General features: G+C 34.0%; 1 protein-coding gene across 19 annotated transcripts in view; it reads left to right on the top strand.

Annotated features, from left to right (window-relative positions):
• The window catches only part of DGKB (diacylglycerol kinase beta), an 832,080-nt gene that overhangs the window by 473,061 nt on the left and 338,676 nt on the right, over nucleotides 1–20,343 (top strand). For all 19 annotated transcript variants that reach the window (XM_030932056.1, XM_030932048.1, XM_030932051.1 and 16 more), the window contains one exon: nucleotides 16,926–16,990. In XM_030932056.1, the coding sequence (XP_030787916.1) occupies nucleotides 16,926–16,990 (65 nt within the window). The remainder of the gene's footprint in view (nucleotides 1–16,925; nucleotides 16,991–20,343) is intronic.

Here is a 20,343-nt window from a genome sequence, read left to right as displayed (position 1 = left end):
ACTTGACTACTAAGTTAATATCATAGAAAATGTAGTCTTTTAAGGAATACTTCCATAAGACAATATATTTTGATTATGTATCTTTTCTGAACAAGGGGGCCTTTAAAATAATTTAATATGCAGAGCATTTCCATATATTTTAAACCTTCAAAGAGCTTGAAACATTGAAGCTAATACATTGGTACCAAAATAACGTGGAACATTTTGACCATACATGTAAGTATAGATTTTATATTGGATATGACATATGTCTAACATCACATTTCAGTTTAATTGCTATGATGTATACATAGCCGTGTGTGTGTGTGTGTATGTGTATGATACCATGATAGCCATGGTATTTTATGATGACATTTTAATATGTGAAAAGTTTACATGGTGGGTAAGTCCAGAAATATAGAATGCTTAATATGACAGTAGTCCCCTTTATCCGTGGTTGTGCTTTCCACGGTTTCAGTTACTGCAATCAACAATAGTCTGAAATGTTAATCAAATATTCCAGAAATAAACAATTTATATGTTTTAAATTGCACACTGTTCTAGTAGCATAATGAAATCTTGGACCATCCCTGGATCTCCCACCCAGGTCCTGAATCATCCCTTTGTCCAGGGAATCCATGTTGAATTTGCTACCTGCCACTTAGGTCACTAGTAGCCCAATGCTACCTTCATGGTGCCTATTCACTTCCCTTTATCTCATCCTGTAAGCTTCATATCATCTTGTTTCATCACAAGAAGTAGGGTGACTACAGTACACGAAAATATTTTGGGAGAGATAAACACCACATTCACATAACTTTTATTACAGTATATTGTGATAATTTTTCTATTTTGTTATTAGTTATTGTTATTATGTACTGTACCCAATTTCTAATTTAAATTTTATCATAGGCATTTCCATATGTATGGGAAAAAACCATATATATATATATATACATGGTTCTGTACTATCTGCAGTTTCAGGCATTTACTGAGAGTCTTAGAATATATACCCTGTAGCTAAGGGGAAAATATGGTATGAGCATTATATTAGCATTATATTAATAATTTGGTTAATTTCAATTAGATATCTCAAAGTGACAGCATAGTTTATTTATTTGCATCTCATTTCATCTAGGCAGCCATGTGCCCAGCTAATAAACAAAATGATGAAATACTATTTCATCAAGCATCACAATCTCTTCCTTTTAGTCTTCAAATAGCAAAGCAGAACGTAAAACTCCATTTTCAATCCATAATTTATTCAAACAAACATAATTGATCACATATACATGCCTAATTAGAGAACCATTTTGCTGGAAACTAACATAAAACTATTTTATCAAAAATACTAACACTAGGCAAATATGCCTCTGAAAGTTTGCATAGATTAAGCATTCAAAGTAGAGGTATTGAAAAATGGTTATGTCTATGTAAGCATACAGGGATAGTTCCATGTTTGCAAAATTTGACTATGGCTATTACTATTTATTACAATCTACAAACAGCATAATTATAATATTTCTTTCAATCCATTAAAGTTTAACCCATTTTTGTCATGTACTTTAAATGTGTAATTGCATTGAGTTATTATTGCTATTGAATGTTAACTGTCAAAAGGATTTAAATTTCTTGGCCCCTGTTATTTTTGAGGTGAACCATGTGTTTTATTTTTAGAGGTGTTTGTGAAATTACTTTATCTTGGCATAATAGGTCAGACCTAGAAAGACATCAGGTCTAGAACTGTAGAAACCCATCATAGGCGGTTCATGGTTTGCAGAAAACAGAGATTAAAGTAATATATCTAATATCCATTAATTCTGTGAATCCCTGTAAGCTGTACCACACTAACAAATGTGTCAATTGTATTTACTTTTCTTCAAACAATCCAAAATGTAGATAATTTTCCTTGCATAAAGACTAGACCTTTGTTTTTAGGTTGGAAAAACATGAGCAAATATTTTAAATGCCACCAAAGCAATATCTTATATATGTTCTTTTACTGATATTTTAAAATTTTCCCTCAGGACTTTCAACTCCAGCTGTAAGCCCCACGCTAGATAATAGCTACCCCCTCACTCCATCAACAAGATTTGATCCTTCTGCAGTACATAAAACCTGTTCACATTATTGTTCTTTTCTCTGCTGCCCATTGGAAAGTCTTCAATAGACTAGTTATAGCCCTGTTTTGGGGTAATAAAAGCAAAGATTAACAGGAGCAATTTCCCCTTATACATTTTATGTCTAGAATTTTTTCTAGATACACAATAGATTTTAATTTTTATATTACATTATAAACAAAACACTTTTATCTCTGTAATCTTTTATGAATTAAATATTAATCATTTATGAGGATAATGTAATAGGCCTATATTCTCTTTCAAATAGTAGTTTAGTGTTGTGGGAGTTCTGCAGTCACTTTTTGCAATGTTCTTTGTAGCACTGAGGTATGAGATATTTTTGCTGAGGGATGTTGTACTCAATTTTTCTAACTTAAGTTAGATAAATTAGGAGTCTCTCATTATGGTTTTAAGCTATTCATTTACTGATTTGATTTTCTTTAATTACTATGATTACAATAAAGGACATTTAAAATAATTTTATTATTGAGAACAAAGAGTAAGGACAAATGCTATTTATCATTTAAAAAGAACCAATCAACATTATTTTATTTTTTGACATCCTCAAGGAACTAAATCATTAATTAAATAAAACCTACCATTAGGTTAAGAATAGAATTATGGACAAAGGCAGCCTCTAAATTTCTGAATAATATGTGTTCTTTTAGGAAATATTGGATGCTAATGGCATTAGCAACAATAAATGATGAAATACCTTAGAGAAAAAAGCAGAAGTGGTTCTTCATGAAAATTAACATCAAGTGAATTATCCAGTAATCCATATTGCTTGGCGAGATGTGTATTAGTCCATTTCCATGCTGCAGATAAAGACATACCTGAGACTGGATAATTTATAAAGAAAAAAAGATTGAATGGATTCACAGTTCTATGTGCCTGGGAAGATCTCACAATCATGGCAGAAGGTAAAAGGCACATCTTACATGGCAGCAGACAAGAGAGAGAATATGAGAGCCGAGTGAATGGAGTTTCCCCTTCAAAAAACATCAGATGTCATAAGACTTATTCACTACCATGAGAACCATATGGAGGAAAAGGCCCCCGTGATTAAATTATCTCCCACTTACTCCCTCTCATAACACATAGGAATTATGGGAGCTAAAATTCAGGATGAGATTTGGGTGGGGACACAGCCAAACCATATCAATGTGGAAGTAGCACCATGAGTTATGGATTGGGAGTTTAAAGACTAAACTCATTCTCACATCTAGGGAGCTGCATAATCTCTAGAAAGTCCCTTAAACTCAGATCCATTCTTTCTAAAAGGCAGACATTAACATCTCTCCTTTTTCTGCATTAAAAAAAAAAAATTACCACAATTAATCAGGTCAAAATGTATAATTTACCAGAAAATCCTTTGGAAATCATGCAGCTCTATATAAATACAAAGCTTTGTAATTTTGTCTCTAAAGAAAAATAATTAAGTGAAATATTTTGTAGAAATATCCATTACAGAATTCACTGACTCCCTAATTCTATGTTCTCACAGGAATGAGGCACTGCATAAATGGTAACCTTTGTTTCAGTTAGGATCGTGATAGGCTTTATGGAACAATAACAAAGTTCTAAGTCCCAGACTTCTTTTCCCAGGACAACTGAAAGAAGTTAGTTCAAAGCCAGTATGATAGCTTCAAGTTGTCTTAAAGGACTGGACTCCTTTTTTCCCCTTTTTCACTTTTCAGGAATTAAGTCCACATTCCCATGAGTACAGTGGTAGTGATGAAGGGTGGAATGGACCTCTATCTAGATAACCATTTCTAGTTACAAAGGAACCCAGGAAATTCAGAATTTATTTGTTTATTAGCTGGGCACATGGCTGCCTAGATGAAATGAGATGCAAATAAATAAACTATGCTGCCACTTTGAGATATCTAATTGAAGTTAACCAAATTATTAATACAATTGTCTTTCAGGTATAAAGAATATAACTATATTTTGGAAATTATTCTTATAATAAAGCTTGACTCTCTTTGGAATTCATAAGCTAAAGCCTTTTGAGATAGTAGACTATGTAACTATGTGCTATTTACATATAGGTACATATATTCTGTTTTAAGTTTTGGCTACTTTAACTCGATTTTTGCTGAGTTATGTAAACGAATTAAGTTTCAGTTGTTTTTTTTTTTCTCAAAAACAATATTTACCTCATAGATTCACTAAGGAAATTAAATGGGATTAAAAACTATATAATTGCACTTTGCACTCTGTTCTTGGTACAGCATCGATACTATTGGTATTCTTGAGTTAATGAATGTTATAGAAAGCCTTACTTTCAGACTTTTGCCATGAAAGTTATATTATTTCTAGTTGTGGTTCCACCACACTATCCAGTTCCCTTCTCTCTGTCCCAATATAACTCTCAAGGGACCCCTTAGCCTCAATTGCAGGCTTATTTCCTCCCTCACCTTTGAGATCTATTCTCATTTCTACTTGTAGATAGTAAACATGGTTTTTTTTCTACCTCATTTCCCCTCCTCCTTTGTGTCCACCTCAGACTCCACTGCTGCCTGTATCCCTACATCTTACTCTCCCATCTCATCCCAAGTTACTGGTGACCACTCATACCACTTTGGTCATTCCTCACTTCAGTTTAATGATTGCAAATGCACATGAGGTTTTGACTTGGATTTATTTTGCAAAATAAGTATTATGCCGTCACATTCCAAACTCTTGGGTATTCAAAGATGATACGTCTTTCTTTGCAGATTTACGGAAATTACATCAAAGCACTGAACAAATGTGCAGCTTTTATCAGATTGAATGAATACAGTAATGACCGATCAACCTGAGACATAAATGTAATTGATGGATACAACTTTTGTGCATTAACTGAAAAAGATATCTTGATTATTGAAAATGATATATATCAGCAGAAACACGTAGGGTTTCCAGAAACTAAAACAGAGTTAAATATCTAATTTACTGTGAAATGAACAATTTGAAATATATTATATTGACTTGATTTCTCGATTCAAAATCTCAAGCAAGTGATTATAGTAAATATTTTAGCTATGTAAGTTTATCTACCTGTCATTGTTTTCTAATTGACAAACAGGAATGGAAACTATGAAATACGGATTCTATTAGAGGGAGACCAAAACACATTGGAACCATACATTATTCAGTAGATACAGGCAGAGTTTGTGAAATATTCTAGGCCTATGATCATCTTAGTAAAGATTTTTGTTAAGTATTTTCTTGTCAGATGAGACTCAGGGAAGTAGACTGATTCTATGTTAAGACACAGATGATTTGTTTCTTCTGTGACATGTTGGATTACATTTTTAATTCAGTTGCTGATTGTATGCTCCGTACAATTTTCTTCATTTTCGATTTCTAGACCTAAATCTAGAGGTTTTGGTTTTTGTTGTTTTTGTTTATGTTTTTGTTTTTTTTGGAGACGGAATTTTGCTCTGTCATCCAGTTTGGAGTGCAGTGGTACAGTCCCGGCTCACTGCAATCTCCTCCTTCTGAGTTCAAGCGATTCTCCTGCCTTAGCCTCCTGAATAGCTGGGACTACAGGTGCGTGCCACCACACCAAGCTAAATATATATATATATATATATATTCTTATGTATATAATATACTTTTTATTATATTTTATAATATATTTTAAAATATATACTTTTAAATATATTTATATGTATTATATATATATATATATATAATATACTTTTTTTTTTTTTTTTGAGTAGAGATGGGGCTTCACCATGTTGGTCTCAAACTCCTTGTCTCAAACTCCTGACGTCAGGTGATCTGCCCACCTCAGCCTCCCAAAGTGCTGGGATAACAGGTGTAAGCCATTGAGCCTGGCCTAAATCTAGAGATTTTTAATTAAAATAAATGCCTTGAGAGAAATTCCATCTCTTTAATCCATTAAAAATGAATCTGGAATTTGCTTGGTAGAAGAAATTTTGTATTTAAGAGAGTATTTTAAACACAGAAATGTTATATTTGTAGTTATAGTAAGTGTATGGTAAGTTTATTCTTTCTACAAGTTTGTTCCTGAAGCTTACAGTTAATTATGTGAAAAGACCATACAGAAGTTTTCTGGCATTGCTAATGCTATGTATTGTATACAGGAAAGAGCAAGAGTGGGATTTATAATTTATATTCTCTTCTTGGAAGTTGTCTCTAGACTCTCTGAGGTCAATTTTTTTTCATATTTTGAATTAGTCTACCCAACTTCATGAAGTCTTCTGTATGAAATATTTGTAACCTAGAGAAATTCTCAGTAAGATTATTAAAACGTAATTAAAATCTCCTCATCTGATTCCCTAGCTGTAGTCATGGGTTTCTGTTTTGGAATTGAAACTCATAGTAATCATTTGTACATTTGCTTTCAATCCTGCCATATTCTGTCATAATTTTCATAAGTTTTTATTTACAGCAGATGAGAAATATGTTTTATTTCCAATAATAATTGATTTGTCAAAGGTAATTTTTGCCAGGTACATTGGCTCGCACCTGTTAATTCCAACACTTTTGGAGGCTGAAGTAGGAGAATCACTTGAGGCCAGGAGTTTGAGAGTAGCCTGGACAACATAGCTTGACCTCATCTCTTGTCTCTAAAGAAAAAAACAGAAACATTAGTCAGGCATGATGGCTCATGCCTATAATCCCAGCTTACTTCAGTTGTCAAGGCAAGACGACCACTTGAGTCCAGGAGTTCAAGGCTTCAGTGAGCTGTAATCACACCACTGCACTCCAGCCTTGGTGACAGAGAGAGATTCTGTCTTAAAAAAAAAAAAAAAAAAAAAAGGCCGGGCGCGGTGGCTCAAGCCTGTAATCCCAGCACTTTGGGAGGCCGAGACGGGCGGATCACGAGGTCAGGAGATCAAGGCCATCCTGGCTAACACGGTGAAACCCCGTCTCTACTAACAATACAAAAAAAAAACAAACAAACTCCCGGGCGAGGTGGCGGTCGCCTGTAGTCCCAGCTACTCGGGAGGCTGAGGCAGGAGAATGGCGGGAACCCGGGAGGCGGAGCTTGCAGTGAGCTGAGATCCGGCCACTGCACTCCAGCCTGGGTGACAGAGCGAGACTCTGTCTCAAAATAAAAAAAATAGTTTCTTAAGAACTTTGACTTTTTGGAGTAAACTGCAAATCTAGGCAGTAGGCATAATTAAATATTTAGAAATAGTTACAATGATCAACTTAAAGTTCACATAGATAATTACTAACATTCGCTTATGGTAGAAGCCCATAGAGTTTTAATCCAGCTCCTTTTATGCTTATTGGTCCTATTCTAGATTCATCTTGGCTTTTAAAAACCACTTTACTTGTGTAACCTATGAGCATTATTTAAGGTCAATTCAAATTTAAAATTCTTTTCAATACATGAAAATTAAAATCAAGCAAACAGGAGGAAACTGCTAGGGACAGGCATGTTGTTTGCAGCAGGATGTGAATGTTAAACAGTCTAATATGATGGAAGAGGAAATAAGTTAAAAATCCTGAAAAGATTGAAGGCACAACTACCACTCAGCAGTCTGGAGTCATTTCATGGAAAATGAATAGCCTTACACACTCTGCCCACCACAGTACATGGCGTGTGTTACTTAACAAGATGACTCTTGCCATTGTGAAAATGTTAAAGGTAATACTATGTATCAATTTTAATAAGACACAAGATTAATCTTTTACTTCAATTAAATTAAATCTATAGATTTAATGAAATACTTTTAATCTAAATTATTGAAATTTAAATGTAAATGTTTAATGCATAATGTATAGTGGCAAATATAAAACAATTTATATTGATACTCTAGTGGTCACCTTAATTATTAATTGTCAATACTTTATCATAGATTTGGTACTGGTGCTTTTTAGACTTCTGTGCACACACAGCTCTCCATTCTACCATAAGTATTAAATCTCAAGGACTGTGGTCCCTGTGTTCTGGGTGCTTCTGTTTGCCTCTCTCTACATATTCTCTCTGCCCTTGTCCATTCAGCTGTCTCCCTTAGAAATGTCCTGTACAGAAGACAGCAAAGTTCCCTTGCCCTCTTTCTTCTAGTGGAATTGGCCAGTTGAGATCTCTGCAGTAGATGAGAGGAAGGAAATCAAGGTTTGAGTTCTTATGTTCCTGGATACCTCGGTGAAAAAGTCACCTGGGGCTGGATGTCTTTTCTTCCCAAGGCCGTTTTCTCTATGGGTCTGGTAACTAACTCCTCACATTGTCCCTTTGGACATACAAATGTTTTACCTACCACAGTATTCTGCATGATCCTATGTGGTTTCCCCGCAGACCTTTTGGTAGTCATTTAAAAAGAGTAAACTTTCCTCCAATTACAATAGTGCACTTCTCCAGATTAGAGGCCACCATCTGTTTTTGATGGGATAATGATGCTTCCCCTTCTCCCAGTGTATAATTACTACTTTGCCAAGGGGCCCTTCCTGAATGGGAGGGACAATGGGAAGATGCTGAAGTAAGGCAGGCCTTATCTCACAGATAACCCAGTTATCACTGCCCTCTGTAACATAATTACAAGAGTGATATGACTGTGTCCAACTTTATATATCAATAATTTTTTTAAAAAAAAAGACTAAAGTGGATTGTAAAGTTTGAAATTAATAACTTAAACTGAATTCTAATATAAATTTTGCCATCACCCAATATCAAATACCCAAGAAATTAAATAATTCACTTGGAACCTGCTCATGGGTGCAGCCTCCTTTATACAAAGGTGTCCCTATTTTTTTTTTTTTTTTTTTTTTGAGATGGAGTTTTATTCTTGTTACCCAGGCCAGAGTGCAGTGGTGCAGTCTCGGCTCACTGCAACCTCCGCCTCCTGGGTTCAAGTGATTCTCCTGCCTCAGCCTCCCAGTAGCTGGGATTACAGGTGCCTGCCACCATGCCTGGCTTTTTGTGTGTGTGTATTTTTAGTAGAGATGGGGTTTTACCATGTTGGCCAGGCTAGTCTCAAGTGATCTGCCTGTCTCAGCCCCCCAAAGTGGTGTGATTACAGGCGTGAGCCACTGTACCCGGCCAGGTGTCCCTATTTAAAATATGGTTTTAAATTTTCATGTACCATTCAGCAAATCCGATATCCTACTCTAGGGATTTGCTTTATTCTAAATCCCATTAACTTGCTTTCAATCATGTATTTCTCTAAGTCTTTAAGTTATTTCATTCTAGAAAAATGCCCTGGTTGTTCCAGCAATGTAATCCAAAACTAAGTAACAGAAATCCACAATGGGTTCCATCTGAAGTATTCGCAGCAGGCGAACTTGCAGATGTGCAACATAATGCTTCTGAGTTCCTGTGGAATCACACACACACACACAAACACACATACACACACACACACCCATCATGAGCCTTAGTTCTAAAAGACAAAAAATGCATTCTAACAGAGAAAAGTCCAGGTGCTCCTACCTTTGCTCACATTTAGAAGAGCTTCTATCATTCCTCAGATACTGTAACATCAACTCCCTAAATCTTTGTAACTCAGGATAGCATGCATCTCCACTGATTGTGTGTGTGTGTGTGTGTGTGTGGTGTGTCTTTCAGTAATTATCATTTTTCAACCATAGGACTCAGATTGGCAGACGTTTTACCTATATATTTATAATTACTTTTGCCATTGTAAACGATATTATTTTCTGTTACTTTGTTTTCATGTTGTCAGTTCCACTAATTATTATATACTATACTTATATCTGGGAAACTTCATAACTCTTCTCTCAGTTTATGTGGATTTCAGTTTATTTCTTTGAATTTGCTATATAGAACATTATATCATGTATAAATAATGATAGCCTTTCTTTTTCTTTATGATACATGTAACTTTTATTGTTTAACTCTTGATCTGTTATATTTCTAAAGACCTCACATACAACGTTAAATAAATACTCAGCAGTGCTATCTAGGGTGTGTTAGGCCATTCTTCCTTGCTATAAAGAAACACCTGAGGCTGGGTAATTTCTAAGAAAAGTGATTTAATTGGCTCAAGGTTCTGCAGACATATAGGAAGCATAGCACCAGCATATGCTTCTGTTGAGGCCTGAGGAAGCTGACAATCATGGTGGAAGGCAAAGGGGCAACAGGTGCCTAACATGGCAATAGCAGGAACAAGAGGTAAGGGGGGAGATACCACACACTTTAGGAAGCCAGATCTCACGAGAACTCACCCACTGTGGCAAGAGCAGCACCAAGGAGATAGTGCTGAAGCATTCATGAGAAATATGCCCCCATGATCTAATTGCCTCCCACGAGGCCCCACCTCCAACACTGGAGACCACAATTCAACATGATATTCAGAGGGGAAAGCATCCACACTATATCATCGCGTTAAAATAAGTCTTTCTGGCCGGGCACGGTGGCTCAAGCCTGTAATCCCAGCACTTTGGGAGGCCAAGACGGGCGGATCACAAGGTCAGGAGATCGAGACCATCCTGGCTAACCCAGTGAAACCCCGTCTCTATTAAAAAATACAAAAAACTAGCTGGGCGAGGTGGTGGGCGCCTGTAGTCCCAGCTACTCGGGAGGCTGAGGCAGGAAAATGGCGTAAACCCGGGAGGCGGAGCTTGCAGTGAGCGGAGATCCAGCCACTGCACTCCAGCCTGGGTGACAGAGCAACACTCCGTCTCAAAAATAAATAAATAAAATAAAATAAAATAAAATAAAATAAAATAAAATAAAATAAAATAAAATAAGTCTTTCTTTTCAAAACAACCATTTTTACCTCTAGAGTTTTGCTGTTTGGTTGTTGTATGTTGACTTTGTGGAATTGACATGTATATAGACTTTGCTATGCCTGTTCTAATGTGCTCATATGCCTTTTTGCTAAGTTATAGATTCTAAACTGCATGTTAAATACAACAAATAATGCAAATTCGAAATAAGAGGATAAAAAAACATGGATTCAAGAAAGAATTGAAATATTATAGAATAATGTTTTTCTAAAAAAAAAAAAAAAAACCCTACATGAACAGATGAAGTATAAGTTTCCCATGCCTGCTATAACCAAATTACCACAAACCCGTTGGCTTATAACAGGTGAGAAATGTATTGTCTCACAGTTCAAGAGGTGATAAATCCAAATTTAGTATCCCTGGACTAAAATCAAGGTGCTCCCAGGTTTATGTTCTCCCCAGAGGCGATGGGGAAGAAAACATTTCTTGCCACTCTTGGCTTCTGGTGGCTTTCAGCATTCTTTAAGTTGTAGCTGCACCACTCCAATGTTGGCCTTTATAGTTGCATCAACTCCTCCTGTCTAATCTCTGTCTCTGTCTCATAAGGAAATTGTGAAAGGAGTTAGGTCCCACCTGGATAATCTTCTCATCACAAAATTATTTATCATATTTTCAAAAACCTTTACCAATCTAAGGTAACATTTCAAGGTTCTAGAGATTAGGACCTGATATGTTTAGGGATCACAGTCATCCCACTGCTAACTGTCCTCTGGCCCCCAAAGATTCATGTCTGTGTGCAAAATACATTTACCTTATATTGATATCCCCAAATGTCTCAGTCCTTTACATCATCAACTTAAGTAGAAAATCTGATCTAAATATCTTCAGCTCCAAGTTCCAAAGCTTACCATGTAAATAATCTAAATCAGATATAGATGACATTTGGTATGATCCATCTTCAGGTAAAATATCTCTCCATGTATGGACATGTGAAAGTAGAAAACAAGTTATGTGCTTTCAAAATACAGTGGCAAAAAAAGCATAGTATGACAGTTGTACACATTCCTATTCCCGCAAAAAGGAAGTGCAATGTAGAGAAGAGAAGAGTCACTGGTTCCTATCAATATTAGTCATGAACTTGGTCACTTCTGTAAAAAAAAGTTACCAGGTTCCAGCTATTAGGATCTGATAACATTTTGGGGGGCACCATTGAGCCCACTGTAGATGAGGTAATAAAAAGCATAATTTATGAAGAGATAGAAAAACTAATATATCAGAAAAAATAAGAAAACCAAAATGTTAATCTCTCCAAAAAAAAAAAAAAAAAAATGCCAGGCCAACATTTCACAGATGATTAAAGAGCAAATAATTCCCATGCATTATTAACTATTCTGCAGCATAAAGAAGAAAACCTTCTGGCTCTATTTATCAACCCAGCACTACAGATATCAATATCTGATACAATCTGCCTGGGAAATAATCCCACTTGTGGCTATTAATTGTAATTTTCTTTAAAAATATTAACAGGTAAAAATAGTACCTTATATAAATAGTATATTCAGGTAATGATTGTCAGGAGAGCACAGTACATTCAGGTAAAGATTGTCAGGAGAGCAAACATTGCTTTATTCCAGATGGGAAATACAGAACCACAACCTCTTATCTAAAAGCTCAATCTAACAAAGCTTTGAAAACCCAAATTTGTATAGTTTCTTGGTGAGAACTATAACCTGAACTAAGCTGCTCTTTGTAGTATTACAAAGTGTAGTGTTTCTAGTGTAACTGTAATTACAGTTAGCTCTACCTCACATTGTTGATTTATCTTTCCTTGAGTCAATATTCATATGTACTAGTGCAGAAATATTTATGTGAAGTTAAGTATAGTGTGATATTCCTGACCCTTTTGAGTTTGTTAGATAATTTATCAAATATGAATGCATAACCCATAAAATTCTGAATACCAAAGCAAAAATTTCCTCATGTATTTCATCTTAAAGATTATGCAATTTATTTAATTAACCATCTCAATAAACCAAAGGAGAAGGTATTATGAGTCTCAAAATCATGAATATATTTCAATAATAGTAACAGCTAGCATTTATTTTCTTGCTTTCTATACACCAAGCACAGTTTCAGTTATCTTCCAGGTATTAGAGCACTAGATCTTCAAAGCAAGGCAGATATTAAAATTATTCTTATTTTAATACAGGAAAATGACAATAATGAAAATCTAAGCAAACTTTTTGAGGTAAAATACTCAGTAACTTTTAGAGCTGGGTCTTGAACCCAGTCAATTTAATATACAGAGACAAATGGACACAGACTTCAATGTGTAATCCACATACGAAGAAATATGAATGAACAAAAGCATAGGAAAAGATTGTTGTTACTGTATACCTTTGACAAAACTTATTGAAGTGTACACTTAAAATTGACAATTTTCTTGTATGCAATAACACTTCAAAAATATTAATGGAAATCTTTAATAAAATATTCAACAAATAGAGCACTGAAAACTTCAGCTTTTGAAACTTCTTAGTAAATTACAATTTTTGAAGAAAAGAAAAGTTTGCACACAGGGATAAATTGGAATTTATTCCTCCAAAACCAAGGAAGAACTAAATTATTTCAACAATAAAAACCCATAGAGTATGCAAGATTATTTTTAATTTTAAAATTTTAATTCTAAAATTTAATTCTAAAATTAGATTTTTAATAACTCATTTCTAATTGGATACATTTATATTCTATTCTAAAATGGAATAAAATTGAAAAGATATTTAATGTGGTGCAATGGCCAAATCATCAAAAACCAGAACAATTTACTTGACAAATTTTAGAAACTATTTGTGAGAGAAAGAGTCTTTAAACAGAATAAAAGATAATATTGATAACAATATTTGGGTAGATATATTTTACATTTTATAAAAACAATATTCTCCTCAGCAAGATTTGCTATAGGCTCTGAGATCTCAACACATATAGAATAGTCTCTCAATTGAAAAGTTATGATCCATAGAAAATAATCAGCTTTTCAAATTAATATCATAAAATGCAGATTTGGAGATTTAGGGCAATTTTATTTAAAACATAAATAAGCCTATACAGAAAAAGGAAAAATACGTTTCAGAAAAATACTAGTGACCAAGTATTGGAGACGGATATGGCTAATAAACTGATTATTTGATATACATATATTAGTATATACTGATATATGTAAATATAGCAAAAATGTTGCTAATTACTTTTTTACTGTTTGAATAGCACAGTGAGGTTTAAATTTGTTTTGCTTTAATAAAATTGATTTATTTTCATTTCTTAGATATGATTTTTTTAATTAAAAATAAAGCTATATAGGTTAAGGAAATAATAAAAAGCAATTTGAGTCTGTAAAAATATATTTCAAAAATATGTAACTTAACCATGTTTAGCATTCTCTTTTAACTTTAAGAAAATACTTGTTTGTATATAAGATGTATGAAAATCCCAGCTATATAGAATACTGTTCCAACTGCTATAGAGAATGATATTAAATCTCCACCAAGGTACTTTGAAGGGATATCAGTATCCTCTTTTAAAGATAAGGAAGCTGTGATTCTCTTATAAGTACCGCGCGCTAACCGATTGCGCCACTGGAGCCACAGGAAGCTGTGATTCTCAATGAACAAATAATTTGTTTAAAGTCACAAGGCTTGGAAGTAGAAATTCTGAATTCAGAGTTTCTGCATTCTAGGAAGCGGAAGTAATGCTGATTTATTTCCGTTGTCTAAAAACTATAATGCATTCAGACAGAAATGGTAAAATTTATTTTAAAATGGCATTTTAGCTTTTTCTTATTTGGTATGTCTTTAGAGAACCTTTAGTGTCTCTTGAAAAATGGCTGCTGGATAATGTTGCAGATTTTGGCAGTACTCTATCAAACCCTTTGGGGTTATGCCAAAGGGACAGGGTCCCATGTGAATTGAGTCTGAATTCTCATCCAAATGAACACCTGCTGTCATTGTTCCTTATCAACCCTGTAGTCGGCAATGCCAGCTCTCTTTTTATGGTGGAACCTATTCAACACATGGAAAAGACCTACTAGTGTTTGACACTAAGTTTTATTTTTTCCCCTCTTAACTAAATGATCCATTGCCCAAGAATCTTGAAGATAGATAAGCTAATATTAGTTTTATCTTTGGCTATGCAGTCCTGTGTTTCTAGGAGTTTACCCGATTATAGTCAGTCTACTTAAATGGTCTTTTGCTATCTCTCCCCTCTCTTCTCCTCCTTCTTCTCTTCTTTCCTCTCTCCCTTTCTCTATTCTGTTTATGTTGCTTTGAAAAAGGAAGAAATTTGTTATTACAAAAATATACACTTGTAAAAAAAAAAAAGCACTACACAATCTATTTTTAAAAGTCTCAGTCTCCCCAACTTAGCAGAAACAAATAATTCAAGCAGAAGTAAATTCAATGATACTCTCCCTATGGGAAGCAATACTGATCATTAATTTTTAGTGTTAGATTCATATTCCTTTGCTTTTGTTTAAATAGTCTGCTGAATGTATGCATTTAATTGGAAGGTATTCCAAATTGATTTTGTACCAGATTACGGATAAAGTAAAAATAAATGCTTTTCAAAATTAATTAATTGATCATGCTACATATACCATAAATAGCCCAGTTCAGATGTTTTTCCTGTAATCTCATACCACAGTAAGACAACTTCATATTATAAAGTATAACATGTTTATGACATAATAGAATTAAATTTATAAAAAGGAACTCTGTGACTAGTTTGAGAGTTATCACTGGACCAATAAAAGTGAACCATCTTGATATTTGTACTTCCTAGCAAACCAGGAAGTTGGCCATGTATATATAGCAAAATAAGGTCTTAAATATTAAACCGTAGAGGGGGATTTTTGTAACCTTTATTATAAGCATTGTTTCTGTACACCTCTATCTATGTGTCTGGGTGATTTTCATTCATGGATTAATTCAATTACTTGACAAATTTTAGGGTATCAAATGTTTGTACAGAAAAAATTACAATTAGCTCTATCCTGCAACTCTCTGCCATCTGCAGTGGGCATTGGTCCCTCTCCTTTTGTGCTTCATGCTTTGTTATGCATGAGTAAGCACATTAGCCTTTCATTTCATTCATTAGACTTTTAATCCTTGATTAGTGTTTTCAAGATTCTCTCAAATACACAACTTCTTTATTTCCTTGCGTTTGGTTTTCTTTTACTTTTATCTCCACTTTGAAACAAAATTAACAGTGAATGTCAACAATAGCCCTTTTCTATTGAGGTGACTGGTAAATATATTAGTTTCTCATTTGAGTGATTAATCATGTGTGGATGAAGAATGGGAAAATATCTCCACACTTGGAATAACAGAGATAATTGTTTAGAGTCAGTTGCAGCAGTCCGTGCTTGAAAAGCTTGGAAAGCAGTATTTCACCAGTCTCACACATTGAGTATGATTTCTATCTCATGAAAAAAAATCTGTATTTGCTAAAAGTAAGAAACATCCATTAGGGTCAGAACTGATGCACTTGGAGTCTCAGAGACAAATTGTATTTGTCACCAGTTCCCCAAAAATTTGCTCTTTGTTGTTGTTGTTTTTCTATTCAACGAGATATGCCAGAAAGTAACTTGTGGTACAAACTATTATTAATTACACATCAAGACAACCTAAGCAAATTCTGAAGTCAAGTATCACACTTATCTTTACTAGACATGCACCCTCACACTATCTTTTTACCCATAATTAATATCAAATAATTAGGAGCTTCTGTACTGATCATTTCTCCACTTACGCCATCCTACTAACTGTTGTTTAACAATATTTTTAATTACTATTTGACATTTACGCTTATATGTGCTATCTTCAACATATGTTGAACATGAGGTCAAAGCCGGTCATTAAAGGAGATATAGAAATTAAATAGCAATAAAGTCTTAGATGTAAATGTAACAAATAATCAATTGTGAAATTATTACATAAATCACTTCTGCATATAATTTATATGGATCACACATTTTTACCTAATTTCACATCATCTTCTTGGCAATAATATTGTAAAGAAAAGTTCATTTTATTTTTTTTTAATTTTAGTCTACATTTTCATGAGATAATAGGATCATAAACCATCCTGTTTTTGTTTTCTATTTTCTCCCCTTAGGATGCCTCCATTGCACACAGATTCCACATCATGAGAGAAAAACACCCAGAGAAATTCAACAGTAGGTAAGGCAACAAAAGAGATGAAATTATAGATATAGTTGCTGAATTTTGCCATAAAAAGATCACTAGATGATATAGAATATTTTATAATGTAGCGGCTTAATGAGGCTTTGTGTGTGTGTGTGTGTGTGTGTGTGTGTGTGTGTGTGTGTGTGTAAGTATTAAGATGATAGGATAAATGAATTAAATTTTTCTTAGGTTGTGATGAAACTATAATGAGGAATGCAATGGGTCATCTCTGTTTCATTTTCATGTACTGTAAAGAAAGATTTCAAGTAAAAGATGAAAATGATAGTTTTAAGATACACTGAAAGTTTGCATGACTTATATGAACAGCAATCAACCTTAATCCCAAGGAAAAACACAGGGTTTTGATTTGATAATGCTAAGTGTATATTACACAGGGATTATATATCTTTGGACTATCAGCTTCAAACTGGCCTAAACTAAATGCGAAAGAAATTATAGTAATATCAATGCCAATATAAATTAGTTTTAGAGACATTTCTTCAAGGGGAAAGCCTTGACGAACAAAATCACTTTCCTCATAAAAGCAATAGGCAAACATTTTTTATTCAAAAATGTAGACATTGTCCTTCACAGTTACTCAGGGAAATAGGGAAAGCCTTGGTTCCATATCTTCCCCATTTCTAGAAGGAAATATGGCTCTCTCCACCTCACTCCCCTAGAAAAGTGGGACAGAAGAAGTGAATTATCTTTTGCTTCAATTATTTATACTCATTTCCACTCTATTCAGCTCACAAAGTCAAAACCATAATTAGCATTTCTGTATAGATATTTAAGTGACTTTATCTATTGACATTCAAAGTCAGGGACTTTATTGTCTCCGCATTTGGCTTACATCTTGCCATAAATGTTACAGACCATTTATTATATACCAGCCCCTGGACATTCTTACATTTATTTCAATTTTGTCACTCATGAGTACATTGATGTAATCTTCTCTCATGTGGGTTCACAATAAATAAATGCTGTTGAAAACTATTACAAAATTGTTTTATAGTTTTCTAAATATTAAAATTGAGTGGAGTAATTTATGCATAAATCATCACAGCAAATGTTTCATGATTAGTGAGTTTGTATCTAATTTTTCATTAAATTTACTTATTAAGGTATTTTTAGTAGGCCAGGACACAGTGGCTCACGCCTGTAATCCCAGCACTTTGGGAGGCCAAGGAGGGCAGATCATGAGGTCGGGAGTTTGAGACCAGCAGCCTGACCAACATGGAGAAACCCTGTCTCTACTAAAAATACAAAAATTAGGGTGTGGTGGCAGGTGCCTGTAACCCAAGCTACTTAAGAGGCTGAGGCAGGAGAGTCGTTTGAACCCAGGAGGCAGAGGTTGCAGTGAGCCGAGATTGTGCCATTGCACTCCACTCTGCGCAACAGAGCGAGACTCTGCCTCAAAAAAAAAAAAAAAAAACGTTTTTAGTAACTAAAAACATAATCTAATACCTATGTTAAGTATTGCCTTGATTTGTTTTTTACCCTACAAATAAATCATGACCTTATGATTTGCTTTTTTCCTCACAGTTCAGAAAACTATACTTTTTATTATAAAGAAAATGAAAAAATCATGTATGGATATATATATGTACATGTATTTTCAGAATAATTCACACAAATTTTATAACTCTGGTTCCTTCTGGAGAGGGGAGCAAAGTGGTTGTGGTGACAAATGTATTTTTCTTTATTGTACTGTCTGAATTTTGCTCCAGGTGCATTTCAAAATTAAATCAAAGTAATCTAATTAAAATTTTGCACCTATCAGTTGTCTTTGTACCTAGAATAGACATTTTTATTTTACGAGATTTAGTTTCAGTTCATGAAACACATATAAAAATACATTGACATAACAGTCAAAGTATATGTACTGTATAGATTTCAGCACTTGATTATATACCTGGAATATCCTGGAAATGAATATAGCTATTGATGTATCCAAAACATATTATGAGATAGAGTAGCCTATGCTTTCCCATGTCATTCTACAAAGCATTAATATTTATATTCATATATATTATTTGTTTTGTTTATAAAAATGTGTATATTCATATATTAAAATAGATTTCAAGCAAAAAATCAAAAGCTGTGTTTGGATAATAACACATGGAGTGTGCCTCTTAGAGAGTTTAACATAAAAAAGTTCATTAAAGGCTCTAAGAAATATACCAAGAAAATAAGTGTTCGCAATTTATAAGGCATTACTGTCCTAAACCTATTGAGGAGAGAGGGAAAGAGAGAGAAAAAGAGAGCCACAGCAACAGGAAAAGGAGACAATTGTAGTGGCATGGTGAGAGGGCAGGGGAGAATTGAATGTATGGAGAGGTATACCAATATATTTATGTGCTAATCAAATTTGACAACCTATATGTAGGAATGCCAATATTTATTACCCTCTTTCAAGTGGCAGAGGTTAATGAATTTCTTTCTGCAGAATAATTTTTAAGTCTTTGTAATAATAAAGACTTCTATTATTCACATATCGATTTAATTTTTTATTATTAATAGCTCTACTAATTTGTGACATTCCTCACTGCTTAGTATGTGATTAGATGCCATTTACAACAATGTGTTTGTAAACTTCAATGTTTTTTATAAGACATAAAGCTAACTTTATTAAAACTTCTTTGCAAATTTGAGTCATGAATGAATCTTGCTTATAAATAGCTTATAGGGACTCTTTGCTAGAGATCGTAACACAAAAAATGCCCTCTAAAATGACACAAAGTCACAGGTTTCTATTGTGAGTTCAAGAACTGGGTATAGAGTAGATGTTCAATGTATTATTGGCCAAATATTTTTTAAGGTAATAGTCAGCCACAGAATTCCATATATTACCAAGTCAATTAGGCATGTATGTTTCAATCTATACATTTGCAGATTAAGTCTACACTTACCATTTGAAGCATTTAGGCAATTCCCTAAACCATAATGTGATATATTCAGGATATTAACATTTTCTGATGAATTTCTGTGAGGAAGACATATTGTACACAAGCAATTTTGTACCTACAATGGCAGATAGTTCAGATTTCAACATTGCGACAGGTTCAGCCATAGCACACTTTCATATTTTCAGGAATTTGCAAATGGATTTTTTTAAGTACTCCTAATCATGGTATTTCAGATCAGATCTCTTGTCACAATAAATCACTTCCATTAATATTATCCTCCAGCATGCTCACCTTGAAATTCATTTATATTTTAAAGAACATGATGTTTCTAACATTATCTTAAGGAAATTAATTACCAAAATATATAGTTCTGTTCTCTATGCTTCTTATGACAGAAATTGAAAGAACTGGGAAAGGTAATGATTTTTCCGGTGCTTA

The sequence above is a fragment of the Rhinopithecus roxellana genome, chromosome 6 (assembly GCF_007565055.1).
Source record: "Rhinopithecus roxellana isolate Shanxi Qingling chromosome 6, ASM756505v1, whole genome shotgun sequence".
Lineage (NCBI taxonomy): Eukaryota > Metazoa > Chordata > Mammalia > Primates > Cercopithecidae > Rhinopithecus > Rhinopithecus roxellana.
This window is presented reverse-complemented; position numbering and strand designations above follow the sequence as displayed.